The sequence below is a fragment of the Scyliorhinus torazame genome, chromosome 30, assembly GCF_047496885.1.
Source record: "Scyliorhinus torazame isolate Kashiwa2021f chromosome 30, sScyTor2.1, whole genome shotgun sequence".
NCBI classification, from domain to species: Eukaryota; Metazoa; Chordata; class Chondrichthyes; order Carcharhiniformes; family Scyliorhinidae; genus Scyliorhinus; species Scyliorhinus torazame.
Genome location: NC_092736.1, coordinates 8,831,213 through 8,858,780, shown reverse-complemented (window position 1 = coordinate 8,858,780; position 27,568 = coordinate 8,831,213). Strand labels below are relative to the sequence as shown.

At 47.1% G+C, this 27,568-nt stretch overlaps 1 protein-coding gene across 1 annotated transcript in view; it reads right to left on the bottom strand.

The window, feature by feature from the left end:
- Positions 1–318: 318 nt before the first annotated feature.
- LOC140404353 (neuronal acetylcholine receptor subunit beta-4-like) overlaps positions 319–27,568 on the bottom strand; it is a 28,178-nt gene continuing 928 nt past the window's right edge. Inside the window, exons 2-6 of the mRNA XM_072492767.1 lie at positions 20,736–20,881; positions 16,853–16,897; positions 16,651–16,760; positions 13,730–14,696; positions 319–762 (exon numbers count right to left, since the gene is read on the bottom strand). Of these exons, the coding sequence (XP_072348868.1) occupies positions 634–762; positions 13,730–14,696; positions 16,651–16,760; positions 16,853–16,897; positions 20,736–20,881 (1,397 nt within the window). The 3' untranslated portion in view covers positions 319–633. The remainder of the gene's footprint in view (positions 763–13,729; positions 14,697–16,650; positions 16,761–16,852; positions 16,898–20,735; positions 20,882–27,568) is intronic.

The following is a 27,568-nucleotide window of genomic DNA, read 5'->3' as shown; positions in this document are numbered from 1 at the left end:
AGAAAACAGCTAACCTGATAACATAGCCCATTGCAGTTAGCGGGATCTTGCTGTGTGCAATTTGACTGCTATGTTTCCAACAGTGACTGCGCTTGAAAATGAACTGTATTGGCTGGTCATGAAAGGCAAGATATAAATGCATGCCCTTTTTAAACATACTGCCAAGAGTGGCTAAATGCTGCTTACAAATTGCTGTTCCATTTGTCTGAATTGTCTACCCTTCTTTTTAAAAAAGTCATTACAGTCAAAGAACTTTGTAACGTGAAGGGACTGGAAGCTCTTTCTTCTTGAAGTTCGACACAAAGAGAATCACAAACCTTTTTACAGTGTTAGAGTTTATTTCGAACAATGCAGCTGTCAAAAATTGGGGAAAAAATTACAAAGTTAAATTCAAAAGTATCTTGTATCAAATCAAAGCCTTGCGTATTTAATAAAAGTTGATAATTAAGGCAAAGGTATGCTACAATTCATATAATATTGCCTCTTGATATAGTACAGGCATGTTGCCGATAAAGGGAGGGCTTTTTGGAGGACAGATGAAGCCTGTACATCATTTTTGGACCATTCACCTTTCTCGCACAGGGCATTCCATGTTTAAAAAGCCCTGGGTTTGTGTCCACCAGCAGCGATCCATCAGTGATACTGTGACTGGCAAAACGGTTGTAGAAACAATCCGACTGTCCCCAGAACGCAAACCACAATAAACATCCAGAGGAATAGGCGATCTACCACCATGGCCACGTATTTCCAATCTTCGGTCACCTGGAAGACAAGACATCCAATACACTTTTATATACTTAGAGACAGTTACATCAGGTTCCTTAGTCCCACATGGAGCAGCCCACCCCCCCCCCCCACCCCCAAACTATCCCAGTTTCACTTACATTTTTTTATATTTCACGTCATGCAAAACAAGGCCACAGATTGTATCAAGGACGGAGAGTGTTAGAAAATGTCTGGCAGCATCCGTAGGGAGAGAAAACAGAGTTAATGTTTTGAGTCCACAATGATTCTTCTTCAGAGCTGAAGAGAGGGAGCAATGTGATGGATTATACGCTGTGTAAGATAGGATGGAACAGCTGGTTCTTCTTCCTCCTCCACCTTAAAAAATATATTCCAAACATATTTTGTCTCAACGCAAAACCCCTCTCTCCCCCACTGGGCCATCTGTCACTTGTTCTTCTTTCGAAATTTTTTTTTAGAGTACCCAATTCTTTTTTTTCCAATTAAGGGGCAACTTAGCGTGGCCAGTCCACCTCACCTGCACATCTTTGGGTTGTGGGGTGAAATCCAGGCAGATACGGGGAGAATGTGCAAACCTCACATGGACAGTGACCCAGGGTTGGGATCAAACCCGGGTCCTCGGCGGTGTGAGGCAGCACCTTGCATCATCTTGCCGCCCTATCTGCCACTTGTTGCTACCCTTTGCTACATTTCTGTTGCAATCTCTCCCAGTTCCCACCAATCACTGACCTCCTACTCAGTTCCAGCTGTTCCACCGCAGTGCTCCTTCTCTTCATCTCTGAAGAGGAGTCATAGGGACTCGAAACCTTAACTCTGTTTCTCTCTCCCTACAGATGCTGCCAGACCTGCTGAGTTTTCCCAGCACTCTCTATTCTTGTTTCCGATGTGCAGTAATTTTCTTTTATACACAGTGTCTCGTTCAGCTTTTGTGCACCTCTCTTTAATCTCACTCTTTCGTATTCCACTGCCTAAGGAAAGTCTCCCTCTACTTCAGCTGTAATTACTGTTTAAAGGCTTCTTCAAAGGTCATATCCTGTCAGGGGGAATAAAGGCCCGCATCAGCTTACAGGTGCCATACCAATTCTCAATCATTCTCCACCAAGAGAGAACCTAACCATTGTCCGTTGAAATTCAGTGATATTACCATCACTGAATCCCTCACTATCAACATGAACAAAGAAGAACAAAGAAAAATTACAGCACAGGAACAGGCCCTTCGGCCCTCCCAGCCTGCACTGATCCAGATCCTTTATCTAAACCTGTTGCCTATTTTCCAAGGATCTACTTCCCTCTGTTCCCCGCCCGTTCATATATCTGTCTAGATGCATCTTGAATGATGCTATCGTGCCCGCCTCTACCACCTCCGCTGGCAAAGCGTTCCAGGCACCCACCACCCTCTGCGTAAAAAACTTTCCACGCACATCTCCCTTAAACTTTCCCTCTCTCACCTTGAAATCGTGACCCCTTGTAAATGACACCCCCACTTTTGGAAAAAGCTTGTTGCTATCCACCCTGTCCATACCTCTCACAATTTTGTAGACCTCAATCAGGTCCCCCCTTAACCTCCATCTTGCCATCGAAAACAATCCTAATCTACTCAACCTTTCTTCATAGCTAGCACCCTCCATACCAGGCAACATCCTGGTGAACCTCCTCTGCACCCTCTCTAAAGCATCCACATCCTTCTGCTAATGTGGCGACCAGAACTGCACGCAGTATTCCAAATGTGGCCTAACCAAAGTCCTATACAACTGTAACATGACTTGCCGACTCTTGTACTCAGTACCCCGTCCGATGAAGGCAAGCATGCCGTATGCATTCTTGACAACTCTATCGACCTGCGTTGCCACCTTCAGGGTGCAATGGACCTGAACTCCCAGATCTCTCCGTACATCAATTTTCCCCAGGACTCTTCCATTGACTGTATAGTCCGCTCTTGAATTGGATCTTCCAAAATCGCTGGGTGGTTATCATTGACAAGAAACTAAACTGGACCAGCCATATCAATACTGTGATCCAATCCAATCCAATCACAAGAGCAGAGCAGAGGCTGGAAGTTCTGTGGAGAGTGACTCACCTCCTGATTCCCCAAAGTCTGTCCACAACCACAAGGCACAAGTCAGAAGATGATGGAATACTTTCCACTTGCCTGGATGAGTGCAACTCCAACAACACTTAAACTTAGCACCATCCAGGACAAAGCAGCCCACTTGATTGGCACCCCATCCACCTCCACCACCGACACACAGTGGCAGCCGTGTGTACCATCTACAAGATGCACTGTCGAAACTCACCAAGTCTCCTTAGATGGCGCCTTTCAAAACCATGACCTCTGCAACATAGAAGGACTGGGGCAGCAGACACATGGGGAACCCCACCACCTGGAGATTCCCCTCCAAGTCACTCCCCATCCGGACTTGGAAAGATATCGTTCGTTCCTTCACTGCCGCTGCGTCAAAATCCTGGGGCAACCTCCCTAACAGCATTGCAGGTGTACCGACACTATATGGATTGCAACAATTCAAGAAGGCAGCTCACTACCACCTTCTCAAGGGCAATTAGGGATGGGCAACAAATGCTGACTGAGCCAGAGATGCCCATATTCTGTGAATAAAGATAACCTCAGGAGCCAAAGTTGATGTGCAATACTGGCCAGGGCTGGGATTCTCCCCTACCCGGCTGGACGGGGGAATCCGGCGTAACGGAGTGGCGGGAACCACTCCGGCGTCGGGCCACTCCAAAGGTGCGGAGAGGGGTCAAGCCCTTACCTTGAGGGGCTAGGCCCGCGCCGGAGTGATTTCCGCCCCGCCGGCTGGCGGGAAAGGCCTTTGGCGCCATGCCAGCCGGCGCCGAAAGGTCTTCACCGGGCGACGCATGCACGGGAGCGTCAGCGGCCGCTCACGGCATCCCCGCGCATGCGCAGTGGAGGGGGTCTCTTCCGCCTCCGCCGTGGTGGAGACCATGGCGAAGGCGGAAGAAAAAGAGTGCCCCCACGGTACAGGCCCGCCCGCCGATCGGTGGGCCCCCATCACGGGCCAGGCCACCGTGGGGGCACCCCCCCCGGGGCCAGATCGCCCCGCGCCCCACCCAGGACCCCGGAGCCCGCCCGCGCCGTCTGCTCCCGCCGTTAAGGTAGGTGGTTCAATCCACGCCGGCTGGCAAGGGTTGACAGCGGCGGGTCTTTGGCCCATCGCGGGCCGGAGAATCGCCGGGGGGAGGCCGCCGACCGGCGCGGCGCGATTCCCACCCCCGCCGATTCTCTGGTAGCGGAGAATTCAGGACACGGCGGGGGCGAGATTCACGACAGCCCCTGGCGATTCTCCGACCCGGCGGGGGGTCGGAGAATCGCGACCCAGGTATTATTTGCAGGGGATGTGACTGCCAGGCAAGCAGACAAGTTCTGATCGATGCATTCTGGTGAAAGTTAACTGAACAGAGAGGGAACACCTGGCAGATTGTGTTTTCTTTCTCCGTCCATAGAATCTTACAATATGAAAGGGGGACCATTTTGGGCTCTTTGTCAAAGCTATCCAATTTGTTCTTTTCCCATTCCCCCATAAATATTCCCTTTTCAAGCACTTTCCCTTTTGGAAAGTTCCTGTTGAATCTGCTTCCACCGACCTCTCGAGGCACTGCATTCCTAAAAGAGTTACATTTTATGTGTGTAATAATCTTATCATCCCAGTTTGGGGCTGTTTAGCACAGGGCTAAATCGTTGGCTTTGAAAGCAGACCAAGGCAGGCTAGCAGCACGGTTCAATTCCCGTAACAGCCTCCCCGAACAGGCGGCGGAATGTGGTGACTAGGGGCTTTTCACAGTAACTTCGTTTGAAGCCTACTTGTGACAATAAGCGATTTACATTTACAGTATGTCAAAACTAAATCTCCCCACCTTCCCCTCTGGTTGTTAATTTTCTTTCAATTGTGTCCTCTGATTACTGACCTTCCTATCAGAGGGGTCAGTCCAATGCTCATCGTAACATTCTGACTGTCTCAAAGGAGAGTGGGAACCTTTGGACCTCTGGGGTCATCCATGATGTCTCTCTGAATGTAGTTAGTGGCAGACCTCATCTTTACGTTTAATCTGTTCTTCGAAGGCAGCGCGGTAGCACAGTAGTTAGCACAGTTGCTTCACAGCTCCAGGGTCCCAGGTTCGATTCCGGCTTGGGTCACTGTCTGTGCGGAGTCTGCACGTTCTCCCCGTGTGTGCGTGGGTTTCCTCCGGGTGCTCCGGTTTCCTCCCACAGTCCAAAGATACGCAGGTTGGGTGGATTGGCCATGATAAATTGTCCTTAGTGTCCAAAAAGGTTAGGTGGGCTTACTGGGTTAGGGGATAGGGGATAATGTGGAGGTATGGAGTGCTCTTTCCAAGGGCTGGTGCAGACTCAATGGGCTGAATGGCCTCCTTCTGCACTGTAAATTCTGTGTCTATGTAATAAAATTTCTGTTTGTTCTCAGCGTTGTCTTCAAAGTGTAATTTTGTTACTTCCCTCGTTAAAGTCCAAAGATGTGCGGTTTAGGTGGATTGGCCCTTAGTGTCCAGGAGTACGCAGGTTAGGTGGGGTTACGGGGATAGGTTGAAGGAGTGGGCCTAGGTAGATTTCTCTTTCAGAGGGTCGGTGCAGACTCGATGGGCTGAATGGCCTCCTTCTGCACTGTAGAGATTCTATGGTCCTACGGTTCTATAATGTATTCCTGGTATATTTATGCAGATGTTAACATTTGCTCAATGCTACTTGAAAGTCCTTCTGGGAAATGTTGACTCGCTGACTCCAGTAAACTTCCAGCTCTCTGCTGGTTTGCAATTTGAATCAGCGAGTCAAAGGCTCTGGCAAAGGCCCGTGAAGAATCAGAGAGGAGCATTCATCAGAGCCATCCCTCCGGTCTCATGTAGGAGAAGAATTACATACCGCCTTCCGTGACTTGAGGGTGAGATTTAGGTTTGCACTCAATCTCTCCTATCTTTAATAAATATTTGCTTAATTCTTGACGCAGTTAGTGCTCATCAAGTAAACGACATTCATGCTGAACAAGTGGAACATTTTTCCCACGTTGCAGTTAAAGCTCACACCTCTCCCCAACAATCCACATCAGCCCCAATGTCACAGAAAATTTACAACGTGCCATACTCTCATTTCTGTTTCCTTTCGTATCCATCATTTGGTATTTCTGCACAAAGGTTTAGTGCCAAACTGGTTACTGAGTAACTGTTAATCCCACTACAATGGGGTTGGTTATTGTGAGGAAGCAGACTGGATAAACTGGATAAACTAGTGTAATGAGCAAAGCTCCTTTAATTAAACATTTGGGTATAAACTCACCTCTTTGCTTCTAGCACAAGATGAGGTGCAATCCCTTTCCTTTTTTAAAATAAATTTAGAGTACCCAATTAATTTTTTCCAATTAAGGGGCAATTTAGCGTGGCCAATCCACCTACCCTGCACATCTTTGGGTTGTGGGGGCGAAACCCACGCAGACACGGGGAGAATGTGCAAACTCCACACGGACAGTGACCCAGAGCCGGGATCGAACCTGGGACCTCGGCGCCGTGAGGCAGCAGTGCTAACCACTGTGCCACCGTGCTGCCCGCAATCCCTTTCCTTGTCATCTTAAGACCATTAGACATAGGAGCAGAATTAGGCCACTCGGTCCATCGAGTCTGTTCCGCCATTCGACCATGGTTTCTCATCACCATTCTCCTGCCTCCTCCCCATAACCCCTGATCCCCTTATTAATCAAGAACCTATCTATCTCTGTCTTAAAGACACTCAGTGATTTGGCCTCCACAGCCTTCTGCGGCAAAGTCTTCCACAGATTCACCATCCTCTGGCTGAAGAAATTTGTCCTCATCTCTGTTTTAATCCCTTTAGTCTGAGATTGTGTCCTCTGGTTTTCCCTACTAGTGAAAACATCCTCTCCACGTCCACTCTATCCAGGCCTCGCAGTGTCCTGTAATTTTCAATAAGATCCCCCCCCCCCGCCCCAAACCTTCTGAACTCCAAAGTACAGACCCAGAGTCTTCAACCGCTCCTCATACTTCAATTCCTGGAGCAGGCCACAGGCCGCAGGGTTGCTGGGAGAGGTGAGTGCATATTTAAAAGAGACTTCAGTTCCTCGAGCAGGCCACAGGCTGCAGGGTTGCTGGGAGAGGTGAGTGCATATTTAGAAGAGACTTCAGTTCCTGGAGCAGGCCACAGGCCGCAGGGTTGCTGGGAGAGGTGAGTGCATATTTAAAAGAGACTTCAGTTCCTGGAGCAGGCCACAGGCTGCAGGGTTGCTGGGAGAGGTGAGTGCATATTTAAAAGAGACTTCAGTTCCTGGAGCAGGCCACAGGCTGCAGGGTTGCTGGGAGAGGTGAGTGCATATTTAAAAGAGACTTCAGTTCCTGGAGCAGGCCACAGGCTGCAGGGTTGCTGGGAGAGGTGAGTGCATATGTAAAAGTGCTTAGTTTATAGGTCGAGTGGCAGTTGGAGACTTCACTTCCTGGAACGGGCCTATAGGCTCATTGGAAATGAGGCAGGGTACAAAATTCACTTTAGTCAAGGAGTGCTGATTGGAACAGAGTGCATCTGAGTTTAGGTGAGTGACTGAGTTCGGGTGAGTGGCGAGAGAGAGCTGTGTTTTGTTGGTGTTCGGGTTTATCCTTGAGGTTCTATTAAAAAAAAAAAAATTATTTAAATTAATTAACTCGTTGAATATGGCTGGACAGGTGATGTGCTGTTGCTGTATGATGATGGAACTGGTGGATCCCATTGAGACCGTCAGTGACCACACCTGCAGCAAGTGTTGGCTGCTCGAGGAACTTCGGCTCAGAATTGATGAGCTGGAGACCGAGCTGCACACACTGCGGCACATCAGGGAGGGGGAACATTACCTGGACGCTTTGTTTCAGGAGGCAGTCACACCCGGTAGAATACGTTCTGTTAATTCGGACAGTGGTCAGGGACCGAGTGGTGTGACTGCAAGGGAGGCAGGTAGGGGGATCCTGAGTTTAGGAGTTGAGGAGCATCAGCCCTTGACCTTGTCCAACAGGTATGAGGTACTTGCTCCCTGTGTGGATGAGGAAGATGGCTGTAGGGAGGATGCGTTGACTGACCACTGCACCGTGGTATAGGAAGCCATTCAAGAGGGGGGAGCAAAAAGACAAGTGGTAGTTGTAGGGGATTCTATAATTAGGGGGATTGATGGCATCCTTTGTAAGCCAGATCGTGAGTCCCGCATGGTATGTTGCCTGCCCGGTGCCAGGGTGAGGGGCATCTCTGATTGGCTTGAAAGGATTTTGGAGAGGGAGGGGGGGATCCAGTAGTTGTGGTCCATGTTGGGACTAACAACATAGGTAAGAGTAGGAAAGAGGACCTGTTTGGGGATTATCAAACACTAGGGACTAAATTACAGAACAGGTCCTCCTCGGGTAGTAATCTCTGGATTACTACCCGAGCCACGTGCCAATTGGCATAGGGTTGAGAAAATTAGGAAAGTTAACATGTGGCTAAAGGAGTGGTGCGGGAAAGAGGGATTCCATTTCATGGGGCATTGGCATCAGTACTGGAGCTGGAGAGACCTGTACCGTTGGGACGGTCTTCACCTGAACCATTCTGGGACCCGTGTTCTAGCGAATAGGATAAATAGGTTGGTCACAAGGACTTTAAACTAGCAAGTTGGGGGAAAGGGAAGGGTAAAGCTATGGACAGTATAATTGTTAATGGAGAGCAAGGCAGCAGGTTACGTGACAGGTTATTATGTAGAGATATGGGTTCAAAGACAAGGGAAATTCGGAGAAAGGATAAGAGGAAAAATAATTTGCGAAAAGTTACTGATCAAGGTGTTAGGATTCATAACAAAAACAAAAACTTTACCTGAATGCTCGTAGTATATGGAATAAGGTGAATGAGTTGATGGCGCAAATCATCGTGAATGACTATGATTTAGTGGCCATTACTGAAACATGGTTAAAAGATGGTCACGACTGGGAGTTAAATATCCAAGGGTACCAGACTATACAAAAGGATAGAATGGACGGTAAGGGCGGTGGTGTAGCTTTGTTGTTTAAGGATGGCATCCGGGCAATAGTAAGGGATGATATTGGTGCTATGGAGGACAAGGTTGAATCAATTTGGGTGGAAATCAGGAATGGTAAGGCAAAAAGGTCACTGATAGGAGTAGTCTATAGGCCACCAAATAGTAACAGGATGGTAGGCCAGGCAATAAGCAAAGAAATAATGGATGCATGTAGAAATGGTACAGCGATTATCATGGGAGATTTTAATCTGCATGTCGATTGGTTTAACCAGGTTGGTAAAGGCAGCCTTGAGGAGGAGTTTATAGAATGTGTCCGGGATAATTTCCTGGAACAGTATGTAATGGAACCTATAAGGGAACAAGCGGTCCTAGATTTGGTCCTGTGTAATGAGGCAGGATTGATTAATGATCTCATAGTTCGGGATCCTCTTGGAAGGAGCGACCACAATATTGTGGAATTTAAAATACAGTTGGAAGATGACAAGGTAAAATCAAACACTTGTGTTTTGTGCTTAAACAAAGGCGATTACATTGGGATGAGAGAAGAACTAGCTAAGGTAGACTGGGAGCAAAGACTTCATGGTGAAGCAGTTGAGGAACAGTGGAGAACCTTCCGAGCGATCTTTCACAGTGTTCAGGAAAGGTTCATACCGACAAAAAAGAAAGACGGTAGAAAGGAGAAAAATCGACCGTGGATATCTAAGGAGGTGAGGGGGAGTATCAAATTGAAGGAAAAAACATACAAAGTGGCAAAAATTAGTGGGAGACTAGAGGACTGGGAAGTCTTTAGGGGACAACAGAAAGCTACTAAAAGAGCTATAAAGAAGAGTAAGGTAGACTATGAAAGTAAACTGGCTCAGAACATAAAAGCAGATAGTAAAAGCTTCTACAAATATATAAGACAAAAAAGAGTGGCTAAGGTAAATATTGGTCCTTTGGAAGATGAGAAGGGAGATTTAATAATAGGAGACGGGGAAATGGCTGAGGAGCTGAACAGGTTTTTTGGGTCAGTCTTCACAGTGGAAGACACAAATAACATGCCAGTGACTGATGGAAATAAAGATATGATAGGTGAGGACCTTGAGATGATTGTAATCACTAAGGAGGCAGTATTGGGCAAGCTAATGGGGCTAAAGGTAGACAAGTCTCCTGGCCCTGATGGGATGCATCCCAGAGTGTTAAAAGAGATGGCTAGGGAAATTGTAAACGCACTAGTGATAATTTATCAAAATTCACTAGACTCTGGGGTGGTCCCAGAGGATTGGAAAGTAGCAAACGTGACACCACTGTTCAAAAAAGGAGGTCGGCAGAAAGCGGGTAATTATAGGCCGGTAAGCTTAACTTCGGTTGTAGGGAAAATGCTGGAATCTATCATTAAGGAGGAAATAGCGGGGCACCTGGAGGGAAATTGTCCCATTGGGCAGACGCAGCATGGGTTCATAAAGGGTAGGTCGTGTCTGACTAATTTGGTAGAATTTCTTGAGGACGTTACCAGTGCAGTACATAATGGGGAGCCAATGGATGTGGTATATCTGGATTTCCAGAAAGCTTTTGACAAGGTGCCACACAAAAGGTTGTTGCATAAACTAAAGATACATGGCATTGAGGGTAAAGTGGTAGCATGGGTAGAGGATTGGTTAACTAACAGAAAGCAGAGAGAGGGGATAAATGGGTGTTTCTCTGGTTGGCAACCTGTAACTAGTGGGGTCCCTCAAGGATCAGTGTTGGGCCCGCAGTTGTTCACAATTTACATAGATGATTTGGAGTTGGGGACCAAGTGCAATGTGGCAAAGTTTGCAGACGACACTAAGATGAGTGGTAAAGCAAAAAGTGCAGAGGATACCGGAAGTCTGCAGAAGGATTTGGATAGGTTAGGTGAATGGGCTAGGGTCTGGCAGATGGAATTCAATGTTGCCAAGTGTGAGGCTATCCATTTTGGGAGGAATAACAGCAGAATGGATTATTATTTAAACGGTAAGATGTTAAAACATGCTGCTGTGCAGAGGGACCTGGGTGAGCTGGTGCACGAGTCGCAAAAAGTTGGTGTGCAGGTGCAACAGGTGATTAAGAAGGCTAATCGAGTTTTGTCTTTCATTGCTAGAGGGATGGAGTTCAAGACTAGTGAGGTTATGCTGCAATTGTATAGGGTGTTGGTGAGGCCACACCTGGAGTATTGTGTTCAGTTTTGGTCTCCTTACCTGAGAAAGGACATATTGGCACTGGAGGGAGTGCAGAGGAGATTCACTAGGTTGATCCCAGAGTTGAGGGGATTAGATTATGACGAGAGGTTGAGTAGACTGGGACTGTACTCATTGGAGTTTAGAAGGATGCGGGGGGATCTTATTGAAACATATAAAATTATGAAGGGAACAGATAGGATAGATGCGGGCAGGTTGTTTCCACTGGTCGGGGAAAACAGAACTAGGGGGCATAGCCTCAAAATAAGGGGAAGTAGATTTAGGACCAAGTTTAGGAGGAACTTCTTCACCCAAAGGGTTGTGAATCTCTGGAATTCCTTGCCCAGTGAAGCAGTTGAGGCTCCTTCTTTGAACTATTTTAAGAAAAAGATAGATACCTTTCTAAAGAATAAAGGAATTCGGGGATATGGTGTACGGGCCGGAGAGTGGAGCTGAGTCCACAAAGATCAGCCATGATCTTATTGAATGGCGGAGCAGGCTCGAGGGGCCAGATGGCCTACTCCTGCTCCTAGTTCTTATGTTCTTATGTTCTTATATGACAAGCTCTTCATTCCAGGGATCATTCTTGTGAACCTCCTCTGGACCCTTTCCAAGGCCAGCACTTCCTTCCTTACATACGGGGCCCAAAACTGCTCACAATACTCCAAATGGGGTCTGACCAGAGCCTTATACAGCCTCAGAAGTACATCACTATTCTAGCCCTCTCGACATGAATGGTTATATTGCATTTGTCTCCCTAACTGCTGGCAGAACCTGCACATTAGCCTTGAGAGAATTCTGAGCAAGGACTCCTAAGTCCCTTTGTGCTTCTGTGCCTTCCTAAGCCTTTTCCATGCCTAGTCTATGCCTCCATTCTTTCAACTAAAGTGCATACCTCACACTTTTCCACACTGTATTCCATCTGCCACTTCTTTGCCCACTCTCCTAGCCTGTCCAAGTTCTTCCTCAATACTATCCCAACACTGACCCCTGAGGCACACCACCAGTCACCAGCTGCCATCCTGAAAAAGACCCCTTTATCCACACTCTCTGCCCTCTTCCAGTCAGCCAATCCTCTATCCATGCCAGTATCTTACCCTTAACACCATGAGCTCTTAATGTATTTAACAGCCTCCTATGCGGAACTTTGTCAAAGGCCTTCTGGAAATCTAAATAGATCACATCCACTGGTTCTCCTTTGTCTAACTTCCTTGTTACCTCCTCAAAAAATTCTAACAGCTTGAATCATGTATGTTTCTTTTGTGGAGACCATGAATTGGATTCAATTTGAATTCGTGTTTGGAGGTAGCAATGGGATGGATTCAGGGCTTGCCCTGTCCATGCTGGCTTTTTAACTTTAGGAATGGAATCATTTATTTTTTTAAACTCCACTACTTAAGTGTCACTAACGGACACAATCAATGAAGAAGCTTATTATCTGAAAAGTGATTCCCACTGAATAAGATGGCTACTGACTCAGGAACATCAGACACAAGGCCTGCTCAGCGCTCTATTTTGTAATTCAAAAGTTTAAAAAAATATATAAATCCAAACATCAACTAGTTATAAATAAATGGGGCCTTTAGTTTTGTACGATGGCAGTGCTTTTTCCATGCCTGGAATTTTCTTTTTTTAAATAAATTTAGAGTACCCAATTCATTTTTCCCAATTAAGGGGCAATTTAGCGTGGCTAATCCACCTACCCTGTACATCTTTGGGTTGTGGGGGTGAGACCCACGCAGACAGGGGGAGAATGTGCAAACTCCGCACGGACAGTGACCCGGGGCTGGGATGGAACCCGGGTCGTTGGTGCTGTGAGGCAGCAGTGCTAACCACTGCGCCGCCATGCCGCCCATCTGGAATTTTCTTTGGGAGCTCGAAGGGACTAGATATCCCAGACTAGTTTATCCACGGTGGTGGTGGATTGAAGCCAGCTATTGTCGGGGTTCAGGTTCTCTTTGGGTGAAAGATCTTTGGCAACCTTTGTCCCCAGTCTGTCTCGGTTTCCCCTTTCTGAGCTGACTGAGCTTGTCTTGAGTTACTGCCCTGTTTTCAGCGTTGGCCAAGCGTGGATCTTGTTAATACGAAGAGTTTCCGTGATCGGGAGGCAGGTTACTATGCAAGTCCAGACATGATGGGCTGAATGGCCTACTTCTGCATCGTGACAATTCTGTGAAGTCGGGCAGGGGGCAGGAAGGGCCCATGAAGTGAGCCCATGACCATTTCTGGGCCCACATGTGGTCCAGAGCCAAATCTATGTGGCTCTGGGCATTTTGCTAATTCCAATTCTCTTTCCGCACCCAATAGTGAACTAAGGCAAACTTTCATCTATTTCCGTAGCTAGTAATTCCCGGAACAGGTCACTAGCCTGTCGCCAGGGCTTATAACTTGAGGGGGCGCCACCGCACATCAAGCGTGGCGTTCTTACCGCCAGGCGTTGGCGTGTTTGGAAGGATTGGCAGGTTGACACACTCAACTGTTTGGCTGAGTTATGAACACACCTTCTTTGGCCGTTAAGTCTTGGCGTAGGACTCGAACCTGCAGCTTCTGGTTGAGAGGCAGAGACGCTACCCACTGCGTCACAAGACCTCCTCTGGGAATGTTTAGTGACTCAAAAATTAAAAATATCTGACGTAAAGGTGTCCAGAACTTGATGGGGGATGGAGATGCTAGAAACCAGATGAATGATCACTCTTATCATTTCTATCACTCTATCATTGGGTCATGGATACCATCTCAATAAAACCTGGGGATCTGCGGCCCCACTTGATTCAATCAAATCACACTCACTCTTTGATCTTCATCATCATTCTTCATGTGATCCGCGATGAATTTCACCCCGTCGAGAGCATCCTGCAACTCGGCTGGGTACTTTGTGGATGTTCTCAGCCTTGCGTCTTGATGACAGCTGAAGCCATCGGACGCTTCCATCAAATTGAAGTCAAAAACCTTGGAGGATGTTGGGTTTATAAAGAAAGCAGAGTTCTTCTCTTCGGGGCTCATGTGCCCACTGCAGAGGCTGCTGTTCCTGCACTTGTGTGACCTTTGCCTAGTGCAGTTGTTTTGAGGCCTCTTTATAAAGAGGAGGGAAGGCAGTCTATCGAGGAAAATGGTCTTCACCCATTGGGGCATGATGTGTGTGCTGGGGGAGCGATGGTGGATGTTGAGCACGCAGACACTGGCCACGATAGAAAACGTCACCAGCACCATGGTGAACATGAGATACTTCCCAATCAATGGAACATCCAAGGAGGTTGGAGGGACAATCTTGGAAATCAACAGGAGGAACACAGTCAGTGCTAGTAGGACAGAGATACACAGAGTCATCTTCTCACCACAGTCTGACGGGAGATAAAAGGCTAGAATGGCCAGAGAGGTTATGAGAATACATGGGATGATGAGGTTGATGGTGTAGAAGAGGGGTTTCCTTCGAATGATGAAATTGTACGTTATATCGACATAATTTGGGTCGGATGGATTTGTGTTCCTTCGCCCGGGGAGTGTCACTATGTCCCACTCACCGCTGGGGGTGAAGTCGTCCATGCTCGCGCAATCAGTTTTGGGGATCAGGTCAATTTCGGAGTTGTCGTACGTCCACGATCTGAATTTCATGGGGCAGTTCTGCTGATCAAAGGGAAAATGCTTCACTTCAATCTTGCAGGCGCTCTTATAGATGGCAGGCGGCAGCCAGTAGATGCTTCCGTTGAAGGAGATAATGGCGTTAGTGTACAGAGAGACTTCGTAGGTCCCATCAGCACTACAACAAGAGAGAAAGGTTAGCAGAGACAAATAGAGGGAACTGATAAAGAAGTAGAGAGCATGAATAAAAGGAGGCGCCTGGGGACAAGAAAAAAAATTGGAGTAGGGTAGGCCACATACGTGTGTCAGAAATGTGCCTAATGCTTTCCCTGGGTGCGATCTCCGGTGAAATTTTAAATGCATTTTTTTTTTTTAAAGCACCTGCATGTTTTCATTATTTAAAATGATCTTAGAAAGTTTACAACACAAAAACAGGCCATTTGGCCCATCACGTCTGTACTGGCTGGAAAACGGAGCGCCTCCCCCAACCTAATCCAGCACTTGTTCCATATTCCTGCCGGTTTCAGCACTTAATGTGCCGAACCGGACACCTTTTAAATGGGTTGAGGGCTTCTGCCTCTACCCCCTTTCAGTCAAGGATTTACAGACCCCTCCACAACCCTCTGTGTGAAAAGACTCTTCCTCATCACCTTTCTAATCTTTCGGCCAATTACTTTAAATCTATGCCCCATCTGTGACTGACCTCTTTGCTGAAGTAAATTGGCCTTGCCCACCCCCCTCTATCCAGGCCCCTCACACTTTTGTACAACTCATTTCGAATCTTCCCTCAGCCTCTGTACCATGGAGAACCAGCATCCCCAATCCCTCCTCGCAGCTACAATCATCACTGTTAATGAAGGAGTTTAGGAGCCATTTCTTTGACAGAGGATTATTGGAGCTTTTCAGTCGCTGGTAGCAATTTTAAGGCACAAATTGGAGGAACGTTTGAAGCCGAGGAAGACACAAAGTCTTGGGGGAGAGAACATGTTGGCGGGACTCATTTTGGACTGAGCTAGCACAGGCGCAATGGGCAGAGTGGCCTTCCACGGTGCTGTAATACTCTATGAATGTCTTGACATGCAGTCCCTCTATTTTCTATTTAACAGTTTATTTTGCTGGTTTAACAATCTCTCAACAGAAGCATTTTGTATGAACTGTTAATACTTCTTCGCAAAGTTGAGACATGTTACGCAGAATTCCTGCTTTGACAATTTGCCCCAGGAGTTGTTGAATTTCCATTAAATCAGTACGGGGCATGGATAGGTACAATTGAGCGCAACACTCCACCCGGGTCGCGTACTGAGGGAATGCTGCACTGTCTTTCAGATGAGGTGCGCCCTCTAAGCTGGGCCTAAAAGACAGCATGATGCTATTTCAAAGGAAAATCATAGGGGTTCTCATTGGGCAAATATTTATTCCCTAATCAACAGGATGAAACAAATATCTAGTTTGCATCGAATTACTGTTAGTGGGACAAAAACAGAAAATGCTAGACAATCTCAGCTGGCCTGACAGCATCTGTGGAGAGAGAAGGGAGCCAACGTTTCGAGCCTGGATGACTCTTTGAAGCTTTGACAAAGAGTCATCCAACCTCGAAACGTCAGCTCCCTTCTCTCTCCACAGAGGCTGTCAGACCTGCTGACACTGTCCAGCTTTTTCTGTTTTTGTATCAGATTCCAGTACCCGCAGTAATTTGCTTTTGTCTACTGTTTGTGGGATCCTACTGTGCTCAGATTGCTGCAGTGTTTCCCACATTTCAATCGTGACCACACCTTAAAAGTATTTAATAAAGGGCGGCGTGGTGGCGCAGTGGGTTAGCCCTGCTGCCTCACGGCGGCGAGGTCCCAGGTTCGATCCCGGCTCTGGGTCACTGTCCGTGTGGAGTTTGCACATTCTCCCCGTGTCTGCGTAGGTCTCGCCCCAACAACCCACAGATGTGCAGGTTAGGTGGATTGGCCACGCTAAATTGCCTCTTAATTGGAAAAAATAATTGGGTACTCTAAATTTTATAAAATAATTAAATAAAAGTATTTAATTGCCTATAAAGTCCTTTTGGATGTCCAGAGTTCATGGAAGATGCTATAGAAATGTCTCATTTTTCACCCCTTCTGGTGTATGACCTTTGAACTTACTTGTTGTACAGTACAATGTCTGGGAGCCAGATTTTGGTAGCGTGTATCCTTAGCTTGCGAATCCCTTCAAACTGCTCAGGATCCCAGCGTAGCCGATAGTCATTCCACTCCTGGAATGGAGCACACAAGCTGTAGTGATCCAGTCTCCATGTTCTGAGTGGCCATTCGCACACATTAGCAAAACATTTTGAGAGGTACTAACCTGTTTCAACCAGACGTTTGTCGTCATTATCTGTTCCCGTTCGTTCTAAACACAAGGGGGGGGGGGAACAGGTAGAGTTAACATGAACAATATTTGTAAATGTCATGAAATGGTTTTACACATACTTGAACCCCTCTGAAGCCTATATGTACAGTAACGTGTAGTCCCAGGTTGATATACTATTACAATGCCAACATGGTTAGAATCCCAGTCTGTGCTGCGATGACCTACCTCAGCTAGGAACAGCAGTTATTCAATGTCCTAATTTCTACATGGGTGTCACCCGAGGTCAAAGTCCAACAGGAATCCCCAGGAGTGTTCTATCTCGCTGTTTCCTCTCCCTCGATCACATATTCAGCCGATACTCACCGTCTGGGCACATGTTAGAGGACCAGCCGCTTGGGCAAAAGATCGGAGGAGACGCCTGCAAAACTATAAGCCAGCGTGGAGCAGCACTTTCAGGAGGGGAAGGGAGGCTGTGTGTGGGGAAGGAACACCAACAGCCCCTTGACACGCTTGCACACATCATGCCAGAAGGCAATCCTCAGCTACCATTTAATAGCAGAGGTAATTAAGTCTCAGCCATGGCACAGTGGTTTTGTCTCTGAGTCAGAGGATGTGGATTCATGCTTAGCTCCAGATACTTGACTGCATGACCGAGGCTGACACTGAGGGCGTGCTGCACTGTCAGAGGTCCTTCCTTTCAGGTAAAATGTTAAAGTGGTCCCAGGGCACTGTAAGAGAGGATCTGGGGGGTTTCCCCCTGGTGTCCTGATTGGCATTTATCTGTCATCTAACACCACAAAAGAAAATTGACCTGTACTCATTGGAGTTTAGAAGAATGAAAGGCAACCTTATTGAGACACATCGAATTCTCAGGGGACTTGACAGGGCAGATGCTGAGATGTTGTTTCCCCTTGTGGACCAGAGGGCATAATCCCAGAGTAAGGGGGTCACATATTTAAGACAGAGATTAGGAGGGATTTCTTCTCTCAGAGGGGAGTGAATCTGTGGAATGATTTACCGCAGAGAGCTGCTGAAGCTGGGTCGTTAAGTATGTTCAAGGCTGAGAGAGGCAGATTGTTAATCAGTAAGGGAATCGAGGGCTATGGGGATTAGGCAGGAAAGTGGAGTTGAGAATTATCTCATCAAATCAATCATGATCTCATTGAATGGCGGAACAGACTCGAAGGGCCGAATGGTTTACTTCGGCTCCTACATCTTATGATTAGTTATGATTACCGTTTGTGGGAGCTTGCTGTGTATAAATTGAACACTGTGGTTCCCTGCGTTACAACAGTAGCTGCACATCAAATGTAATTCATGGGTTGTGATGTTCCAAGGTTTAATGTGAAGAAATTAAAGGTGCTGCCTCAGGGCGAGGTCTTTCTTTAATTGTAGGATAAAAATACAGCGGGGCAGCTCATTGGCTCAGCTTTTGGGTTGTCAGAACTATTTAATTATGATATAGCCCAGCCTCATGCCTTTGCGGAGAGTTCTACATTGCCAAAGTGAACGGCAGTATTGATTTTGAAACATTAGAGGAGTGGATGAGACCATTTAATCTGGATTCAAAACACTACAAAGCAATATCTCTGATAAACAATTGCTATTGGCCAAAGTAGTGAGCAAGTTCTTGTCTTACATTCCTTTATATGTCACCTTAATGCAGGCATTTACCTATTTACAACAAGCTGGCGGGTATAGGAAGTCACATAATAGCTTGCGAATTCACCTTAAAATAACTGGAAATGAAAAGCTCCCATCAGTATAAGTGCCCATGAAGCTGCTAGATTGACATTAAAAAGCTTCCTTTCAGGAAGTGAACCTGCCGTCCTTACCCAGGCTGACGTACATGTGTTTACAGTGCCCACATGTCCGGAGCGACTCTTAACGGCCCTGTAAAGGGCCTTACATGGTAGCACAGTGGTTAGCACAGCTGCTTCACAGCGACAGGGTCCCAGGTTCGATTCCTGGCTCGGGTCACTGTCTGTGCGGAGTCTGCACGTTCTCCCCGTGTCTGCGTGGGTTTCCTCCGGGTGCTCCGGTTTCCTCCCACACGTCCCGAAAGTCATGCTTGTTAGGTGAACTGGACATCCTGAATTCTCCCTCAGTGTCCCTGAACAGGCGCCGGAGTGTGGCGACTAGGGGATTTTCACAGTAACATCATTGCAGTGTTAAACGCCTGGAGCCAACATGAATGGGCGTAAATGCTCCCAATCCGAAAACTAATTTTTAATAGGCTATTGTCACCACCAGACTATTATTTCAGATCACATATTTTGACAAAGTACGATTTTGCTCCCACTTAAATATATATTCCACTGACACCGTGGATATCACCACCTCAGCATGAAGCAGTTAAATATATCTGCTCTGTTCGCTTCTCATCCTCTGAGCTGCAATCTGTGCTTCTGGCTGAACAAAGTCCACAATTGGGTCAAATCATTTACCAAAGTTCAGTTCATCTGCACTTTCAGACCTTGAGAATCTTCACCAAGCGCAAACTGCCTTTGGTCTGGTTCCCTTGGTAGCCTTGGCAAAGCTAACATTTCCCCCTCGTATTCCAGTGCTCAGAGATGAATATGGATCTGGACTAGTGCTCTATATAAACTCACTTCATCAATTCTTCAGCAATTTTCATCGATTCCCCCATCAGCAATCATGCCTTTCTGGGCCCGAAGCTCTGCAATTCTCTCCCCAAATCCTCTCCTCCCCACCCCCCCATCCCCTCCCCTTCCTCCTTTACAAATCTACTTTTAACCTATTTGAGGGGTCACCTGTTCTAATATCTCCTTCTGCACTCGGTGCCAATTCTTGTGAAGCAGAGTGAGATGCCAGAGGCACTATATAAATGCATGTTGTTAATATACCTCATGTTAACTTACCACATTAATATCTGCAAGTACGAGCCTTCCTGAAAAAACAGCTAGTGGCCTTTCTGACGCTGCCGCCACTGAGGATACAGGACAGGGTGGTCTCCGGCACCTGGGTGGGGTAGGGGAAGGTGTTGGATATCTACCAGGAACTACAGGAGGCAGAGGAAACCCCGGTGGAGGAGCTCAAGGGCAAGTGGGAGGAGGAGCTAGGTGAGGAGTTGGAAGCGGGTCTGTGGGCAGAGGTCCTGGGCAGGGTTAATTCCTCCTCATCATGTGCCAGGCTCAGGCTAATTCAATTTAAGGTGGTCCACCGGGCACACATGACGGCAGCGAGAATGAGCAAGTTTTTGGGGGTAGAAGACAGTTGTATGAGGTGCAAGGGCAGCCCTGCGAACCATGTCCACATGTTTTGGGCATGCCCGGAGCTTAGCGAGTTCTGGAACGGGTTCGCGAGGGCAATGTCCAAGGTGCTTAACACACGGGTGGTGCCGAGTCCAGAGGTAGCGATCTTTGGAGTGTCGGAAGAGCCGGGAGTTCAGGGGGCGAAAGAGGCCGACGTCTTGGCCTTTGCCTCCCTGGTAGCCCGGAGACGGATCTAATTAATGTGGAGGGACTCGAAGCCCCCGAGTGTAGAGACCTGGGTTAGCGACATGGCTGGGTTTCTCAGTCTCGAGAAAATAAAGTTTGCCTTAAGAGGGTCAATGGTCGGGGTTCTCTCGGGGGTGGCAGCCGTTCGTCGACTTTCTCGGGGAAAATTAAAATGTCAGCAGCAGCAGCAGCAAGGGGGGGTGGGTTGTGGGGGGGGGGGGGGGGGGGGAGTGCTTCATTGGGACGGTGTGGGAAGACTGAGTCGCGTGGGGTAATGTCTATTTAATTGTTATTGTATATTTTCACTTTGCACTATGTTAATGTTCACTCTAGTTTGTTTTGTTATTATTGTTACTACTGTTTTATTATGAAAAATTCTGCAAAACCTTAATAAAAATACTTTTTTAAAAACTTACCACATTGATGAGCTGTGCCAGTGAAACCTGAAAGACAATAGAGACCAGCTCGGAGCTGTTGATAGCTGGTCGAATCAGCCTATTGTACCTGTTAGGATCCAGGAGGTGAGTCATAAGCTTCTCCTCGACCTCTGCACAGTGACTTCCTGCAGAAAAAGAAACAGTTCTCTTTACAACATGCTCCGGATATTGCTCCGGATTTATAAAGCTCTTCGTTTTCCCATCTCCTTCCCCAGGCACAATCTATTCTCTGGTGCGACTCCCTTTAATAATCTGGAGCTGGCTGCTAGGAGGTAAAAGCAGCTGCCCTCGGTCGACACTGACTCAAACTTGGAGAGGGGCAGCTGAACAATGTCGATTTGACAGTGTGGAGGCGCCTGGTGTTTGTTTTGGAACTTAGTCAGGTTGCCAACTCTCGTTGGAGGTATTCCTGGGGGCTTCATGACCTCCTGAATTACCCGCCCCACCCAGTCAAATAGCCTGGTTTCCCCACTTCCGGTACTTTTATAACAGAAGGAAGTGTCCAAAGAAGACAAACATGTTTTTATTCTTTCTTTTGACTTTTATAGGATCATGGAATGAAATGATAGAATGGTTACAAGTGCAGAAGCAGGCCATTTGGCCCATCAAACCCATACTGGCTCTGCGCAATTTAACTAGCCCCACTACCCCTCTGCCCTTTCCCCATAGTCCTGCAACTTTGCTCTTCAAGGGTTTATCCAATTCTCTTTTGAAAGCCACAACGGAACATGCCTCAAGCAGTACATTGCAGATTGTGACCACTCGCTGTCCAACAAGATTTCCTGATCTCAACTTTGGTTCTTTTCCCAGTCACTTTGCTCTCTGCTTCTTGACTCTTCCAACATTGGTAACAGCCTCATGGTTTTAAACATCTCCCAATCTTTGGGTTGTGAGGGTGAGATGCACACGGACACGGGGGGGAATGTGCAAACTCCACACGGGTAGTGACCCGCGGCCGGGATCGAACCCGGGTCCTCGGCGCCGCAAGGCAGCAGTGCTAGCCACTGCGCCACGTTGCCAGCCTAGAGGGCACAAATTTAAGGTAATTGCCCAAGAAGCAATGGAGACACGAGGTGAAACTTTTCCATCAGCGAGTGGTTAGGATCTGCTGTGGCCTCACCAAAGTTGTATACAACTCCAACATGACCCCCCCCCCCCCCCCCCCCCCTGCTTTTGTAATCCATTCTGGAAACATCCTCAGCTACATTTACCAGGACTGGGTGCATAGGCAATTAGCAGCTGAAGGTTTCAGTATGCGAGGCGTTTCTTCATCTCAATGGCTGTAAATGTCAGAGTCGGCAGTTCCAACACAGTTAAATGAAAAGTGTAATATTAAACTGGCTTCATTCCCAGTGAAGCAGAACTCTGCCTTCCTAATTCTCTCTCACCCACACACATAGCCACACCCACACCCACACCCACACACCCATACCCACACACACACACCCACACACACACACACACACACACACACACCCACACACACACACACACACACCCACACACACACACACACACACCCACACCCACACCCACACACCCATACCCACACACACACACCCACACACACACACACACACACACACACACACACCCACACACACACACACACACCCACACACACACACACACACCCACACACACACACACACACACACACACACACACACACACACACCCACACACACACACCCACGCACCCACACACACACACACACACACACACCCACACACACACACACACACACCCACACACACACACACACACACTCATATACACACCCACACACACACACTCATATACACACACACACACATATCCACACACACACACCCACACACTATCCACACATACACCCACACACCCACACACACTCATATACACACACACACACACCTATCCACACATACACACACACCCACACACATATCCACACATACACACACACCCACACACACTCATACACACACATATGCACACAGAACCAATACACACACATATACATACGCACACATCCATACCCACACACACACACACACACACTCATATACACACACACACACACATATCCACACATACACACACACCCACACACATATCCACACATACACACACACACCCACACACACTCATACACAGACATATACACACAGAACCAATACACACACATGTACATACGCACACATCCATACCCACACATACACACACCCATACACACACAGGCACACCCATGCTCACACATATACACACGCCCCCATACATACGTACACACTCATACACACATAGACCCATATGCACACATGCACACACCCAACACACTCATAGACACACACATGTATACACATAGAACCAATACACACAGACATACACACACAGACACACCCATACACACAGACACAACCATGCTCACACATATACACATGCACCCATACATACATACGCGCACCCACACACACCCATAAACACACAGACCCACATTCACACATACTCACACCCCACAGGCCCACACACATTCAAACACATACCCATGCCCACACATGTACAAGCACACTCATTCATACACACACCCATACATATATTTAAGCACAGGACCAATACGCACACAGACATATGTATGCACTCACCCATATACACACACACCCATACATACATGCCCATACATACACACACACCCATACATACACACACACCCATACATACACACACACCCATACATTCCCACACATATATAAAGACACCCCCATACACTCCCACACATATACACACACCTATCCAAAAAGACATCCACACACACACTCATACAAACGCACCCATACTCATACTCACACATCCACACCCATATCCATCCAGACACACACATGCTCATCTATACACACCCATCCACGCTGTAAGGACACTTCCTGATGATTCCCTTATTCCTCCTTTCTTTATTTTTGCTGTTATCATTTTGATCCATGGATGGTTAATCGACATGTGCCTTTAAGTCAAGCAGCAGAGAGAATTAGGAATTCAAAAAGTTGCAACATAGTAAATGGTGCTGGCTTTTCGAACAGGAGAACTCAGACTTCTCGGCCCCCGAGAGATGGGGTGGGACTCGGTTCAATTGGTTGGCTGGTGGTCAATGAATTGGCCAAAAGGCCGTATTCCGCCCGGTAACAGGTGGTGATTGGACCTTGCCTGAATGGGATGATTTCCCGAGTCCTAAGGAAAGCAGAGTTTTGAACCCTGGACACGCCGGGGAAAGGGCCTGCTCTCCTCTCTACTCTCTGTCTCTCCCTTTCTGTCTCTCTCTCCCTCTCTCTCTCCTCTCTCTCCCTTCAGAAAGTCTATGAGTTGATGTATTTCTGAACCTACGGAGAACCTGAATGAATGAATCAACCATGAATAATAATAATAATCACTTATTGTCACAAGTAGGCTAAGCCTTTACAGGCGGCAAACAGAGACCTGATCTGAAATCTTACTTTAAAGGAAGGTCTGCTTAAAGACAAGCATCTGAAAAAAGACTATTTTTCCTTTTAATTATTATTTTCACCCCTCTCCTCACCTCTGTGTTTGTCTACCTTGTGCGTGTGTGTGTGTGTGTGTGTGAGGGTGAGAGCAAGTTAATGTGGGGGATTAGGAATCAGATAATAGTTAACCAGTCGTATTTGCTACCTATTTCATTATATTCCTTGTTATAAATAAAAAGTAATTGGGCGAGATTCTCTTTCCCGCCGCACCCATTTTTTGGTGTTGTGCATTGGCAATGGGATCTTCCATCCCAACAGCTGGGCAATGGGGTTTCCCATTGTGGGCACCCTACGCCATCAGGAAATTTATGGGCTTGAGTGCGCTGCAGGCGAAACGGAGAATCCTGCTGACGGACAATCCAGTCCCTTGTGTTTGAATTTCCAAACCTGGTGACTGTAATTGTTGGACAGCAAAAAAACTTTGTGTCTTTTTCACAGAATTATTGGTTAATTCAATTGTGTTGCAACTCTGTGTCAAGTGGGGCTGGAATTGACCATGCACTAGCCCGGGGGGAGGGGGAGATCATAACACCCCCCCCCCATACATACATACATACTCATACACACATGCCCACACCCATACATGCACATGGACCCATGCACACACACATCAATAACCACACACACATGCTCACACACACGCACGCACTCAAGCACACACACCCATACCCACATACATCCACATCCATAATTACACACATACACCCATACCCAAAAATACCCACACCTGTACTCACACACTCATATATACACGCAGTCGCACACATACACCCCCCCATATCCACACCTACCCACTCATATACCTACATCCGTGCACACACCCATACCTACACACACCTACCCACACATGCACAACCACACCCATACCTGCACACACATAGTAATACACAGACACATACCCATACATATGCACCCATAAACACACACACTCGTACATACACAAACAAACATGCTCATACACACATACACACTCCCACATGCTCGTACACACACACACAAACGTACTCATACATATACACAACCATACCAACATACATATCCACACAGGCATGCCCATACACATACAACACCCCAATACACACACATGCCCATGCACACACATGTGCCCATACACACATGCATGTGCCCATACACACACATACACCCACACATACACACTTATATACACACGCACCCATACACACACACACTCCCATATACATAACCATACATACACACACCCACATGCATATGCATCTATACAACCACACGCCCATACACACACCCACAAGCTCATACACACACACATGTGCTCATACACACACCACAAGCTCCTGCACACAAACACACATAAGCACTCATACACACAACCATATAAACATACCTCCACACACATGTCCATACATATACAACACCCCAATGCACATACACGTGCCCGTACATACACATGCTCACCCATACACCCACAGATGCCGATATGCACACATGCCCATGCACACTCACATGCCCATACACACACGCAGTCTCATATACACACATACACCTTCACATACACACTTATATACACACATACTCATACACACCCACCCATACACATACAACCATACACACACAACCATACATACACACACCCACACATGCATATGCATGTATACACACACAGACACCCATACACACACACCAACAGGCTCATACACACACATATGTGCTCCTATGCACATACACACACCCACATGCTCATGCACATAAACACACATAAGCATTCATGCACACACACACAACCATACAAATGTACATAGCTGCACACACATGCCCATTCTCGTACAACACCCCAAGCACACGCACATACCCATACATGCACATGCTCACCCATACGCACACACACACACACCCATACACACACCCTATGATCCTACTTTATTTGTTTTAATCAGCTGTGATCCTGAGAACACTCAAACAATCAAGTAAGTGACCTGGTGTCAAGCTTCAAACCAGGTAGTCACCTCCGTACAGGGTAATACACTCAGGGCAATACATTCCTTCTCTAATGTGCATTAAAACACTAGAGAAGGTATTGTAATTGCAATCTCCCAGTTAGCAGAGAGTTCCAGGAAACAGAGCTCATGGTGAATTCAGAGATGTTAGCCTGGTGCACTCCACCCCAAGTCCAGTGTAGACCGCGTTTATACAGAGCAGGTGTGGGTCGTGGCCTGCGGGTGGGTGTCGGGAGGGTCACAGAGCAATCAGTCACGCCATTCCTGCAGTTGTCCCGATCGCGGAAGAAGTGGCCAACAGCTGCTACCGGCTTTTATATTGGGAATGGTGGTCGCTGGTGCCCCTTAAATGGAAATAATTGAGGCTGTGTGCAGTCTCCCAGCCAGAAGCAGCAGTAGAGAGCAGGTAATGCCCCCTACGTGAACACTAGATGTGTTTTTGCTGCAAATCATGGAGCATTTTGATTCCATTTTCCAGTTGCTGGCAAGCAAGGCAAGCGGACTGTGAAAATGAATGATTTTCTTCAAGGTAAGAGAATCTAATAGGCACTTTACCTACTGGACAGGATCTCATAACAGAATCTGCTGGAGAGAGCTGCGCAAGAGAGCCCAGGTCAGGACAGAGCAGTGCTAGTGATGGCTCTGTACAGAACTCCAAGGTCTCTGGTTAACAGCTTGCAAAGAAGAAACTTAACTTGGGAACAAAGCAAAATAAAGATGATTTCTTGATGTATGGTTTTGTCAATTGTGCCAATCCAAATAAGGATGCAAAGCCCATGAGTGTGATATGCAGGGAAGTACTGGTAAATGAGAGAAGTTTCAAATTTTGAAAGAGAAGTGGTGGGTGAACAATTCCTTTTGCGGTTGAGACCCCAGAGTCAGTTATTAACTTAGAGCTGACTCCAAATTAAAAGACTACGCTGCTGTACCTGACATGTGATAGCACATTAAAAACATGCCAAAAGCCCATGAGGCTGTCAGCATTCTGGTGCAGCATCTTCCAGGGAGTATGTAGTGCTGAGTAAAACAAGCATTTTGTTGCTATTGCCCGTCACATCGACCTACATGTGCGAGGTTGGATTTTTTTCGTTTTCATAAAGATGAAGATGGCAGAAAGGGCCTGACTGAAGTCTGCATCTGACATGCGCATTGCCCTCTCCTCCTCTGAACGTGACTGGAGTGAGATCATGAGGACAAAGCAGGCTCTAATTTTGCATTGAAGAACATGGCGTGTGTTGGTTGGCATGGGTCCCAAATGTCGGCCAGTTGGCAACAGTGGGTCCAGGGAAATAAAGTGTGGAAAACACTGATATAGAGCATTGCTCC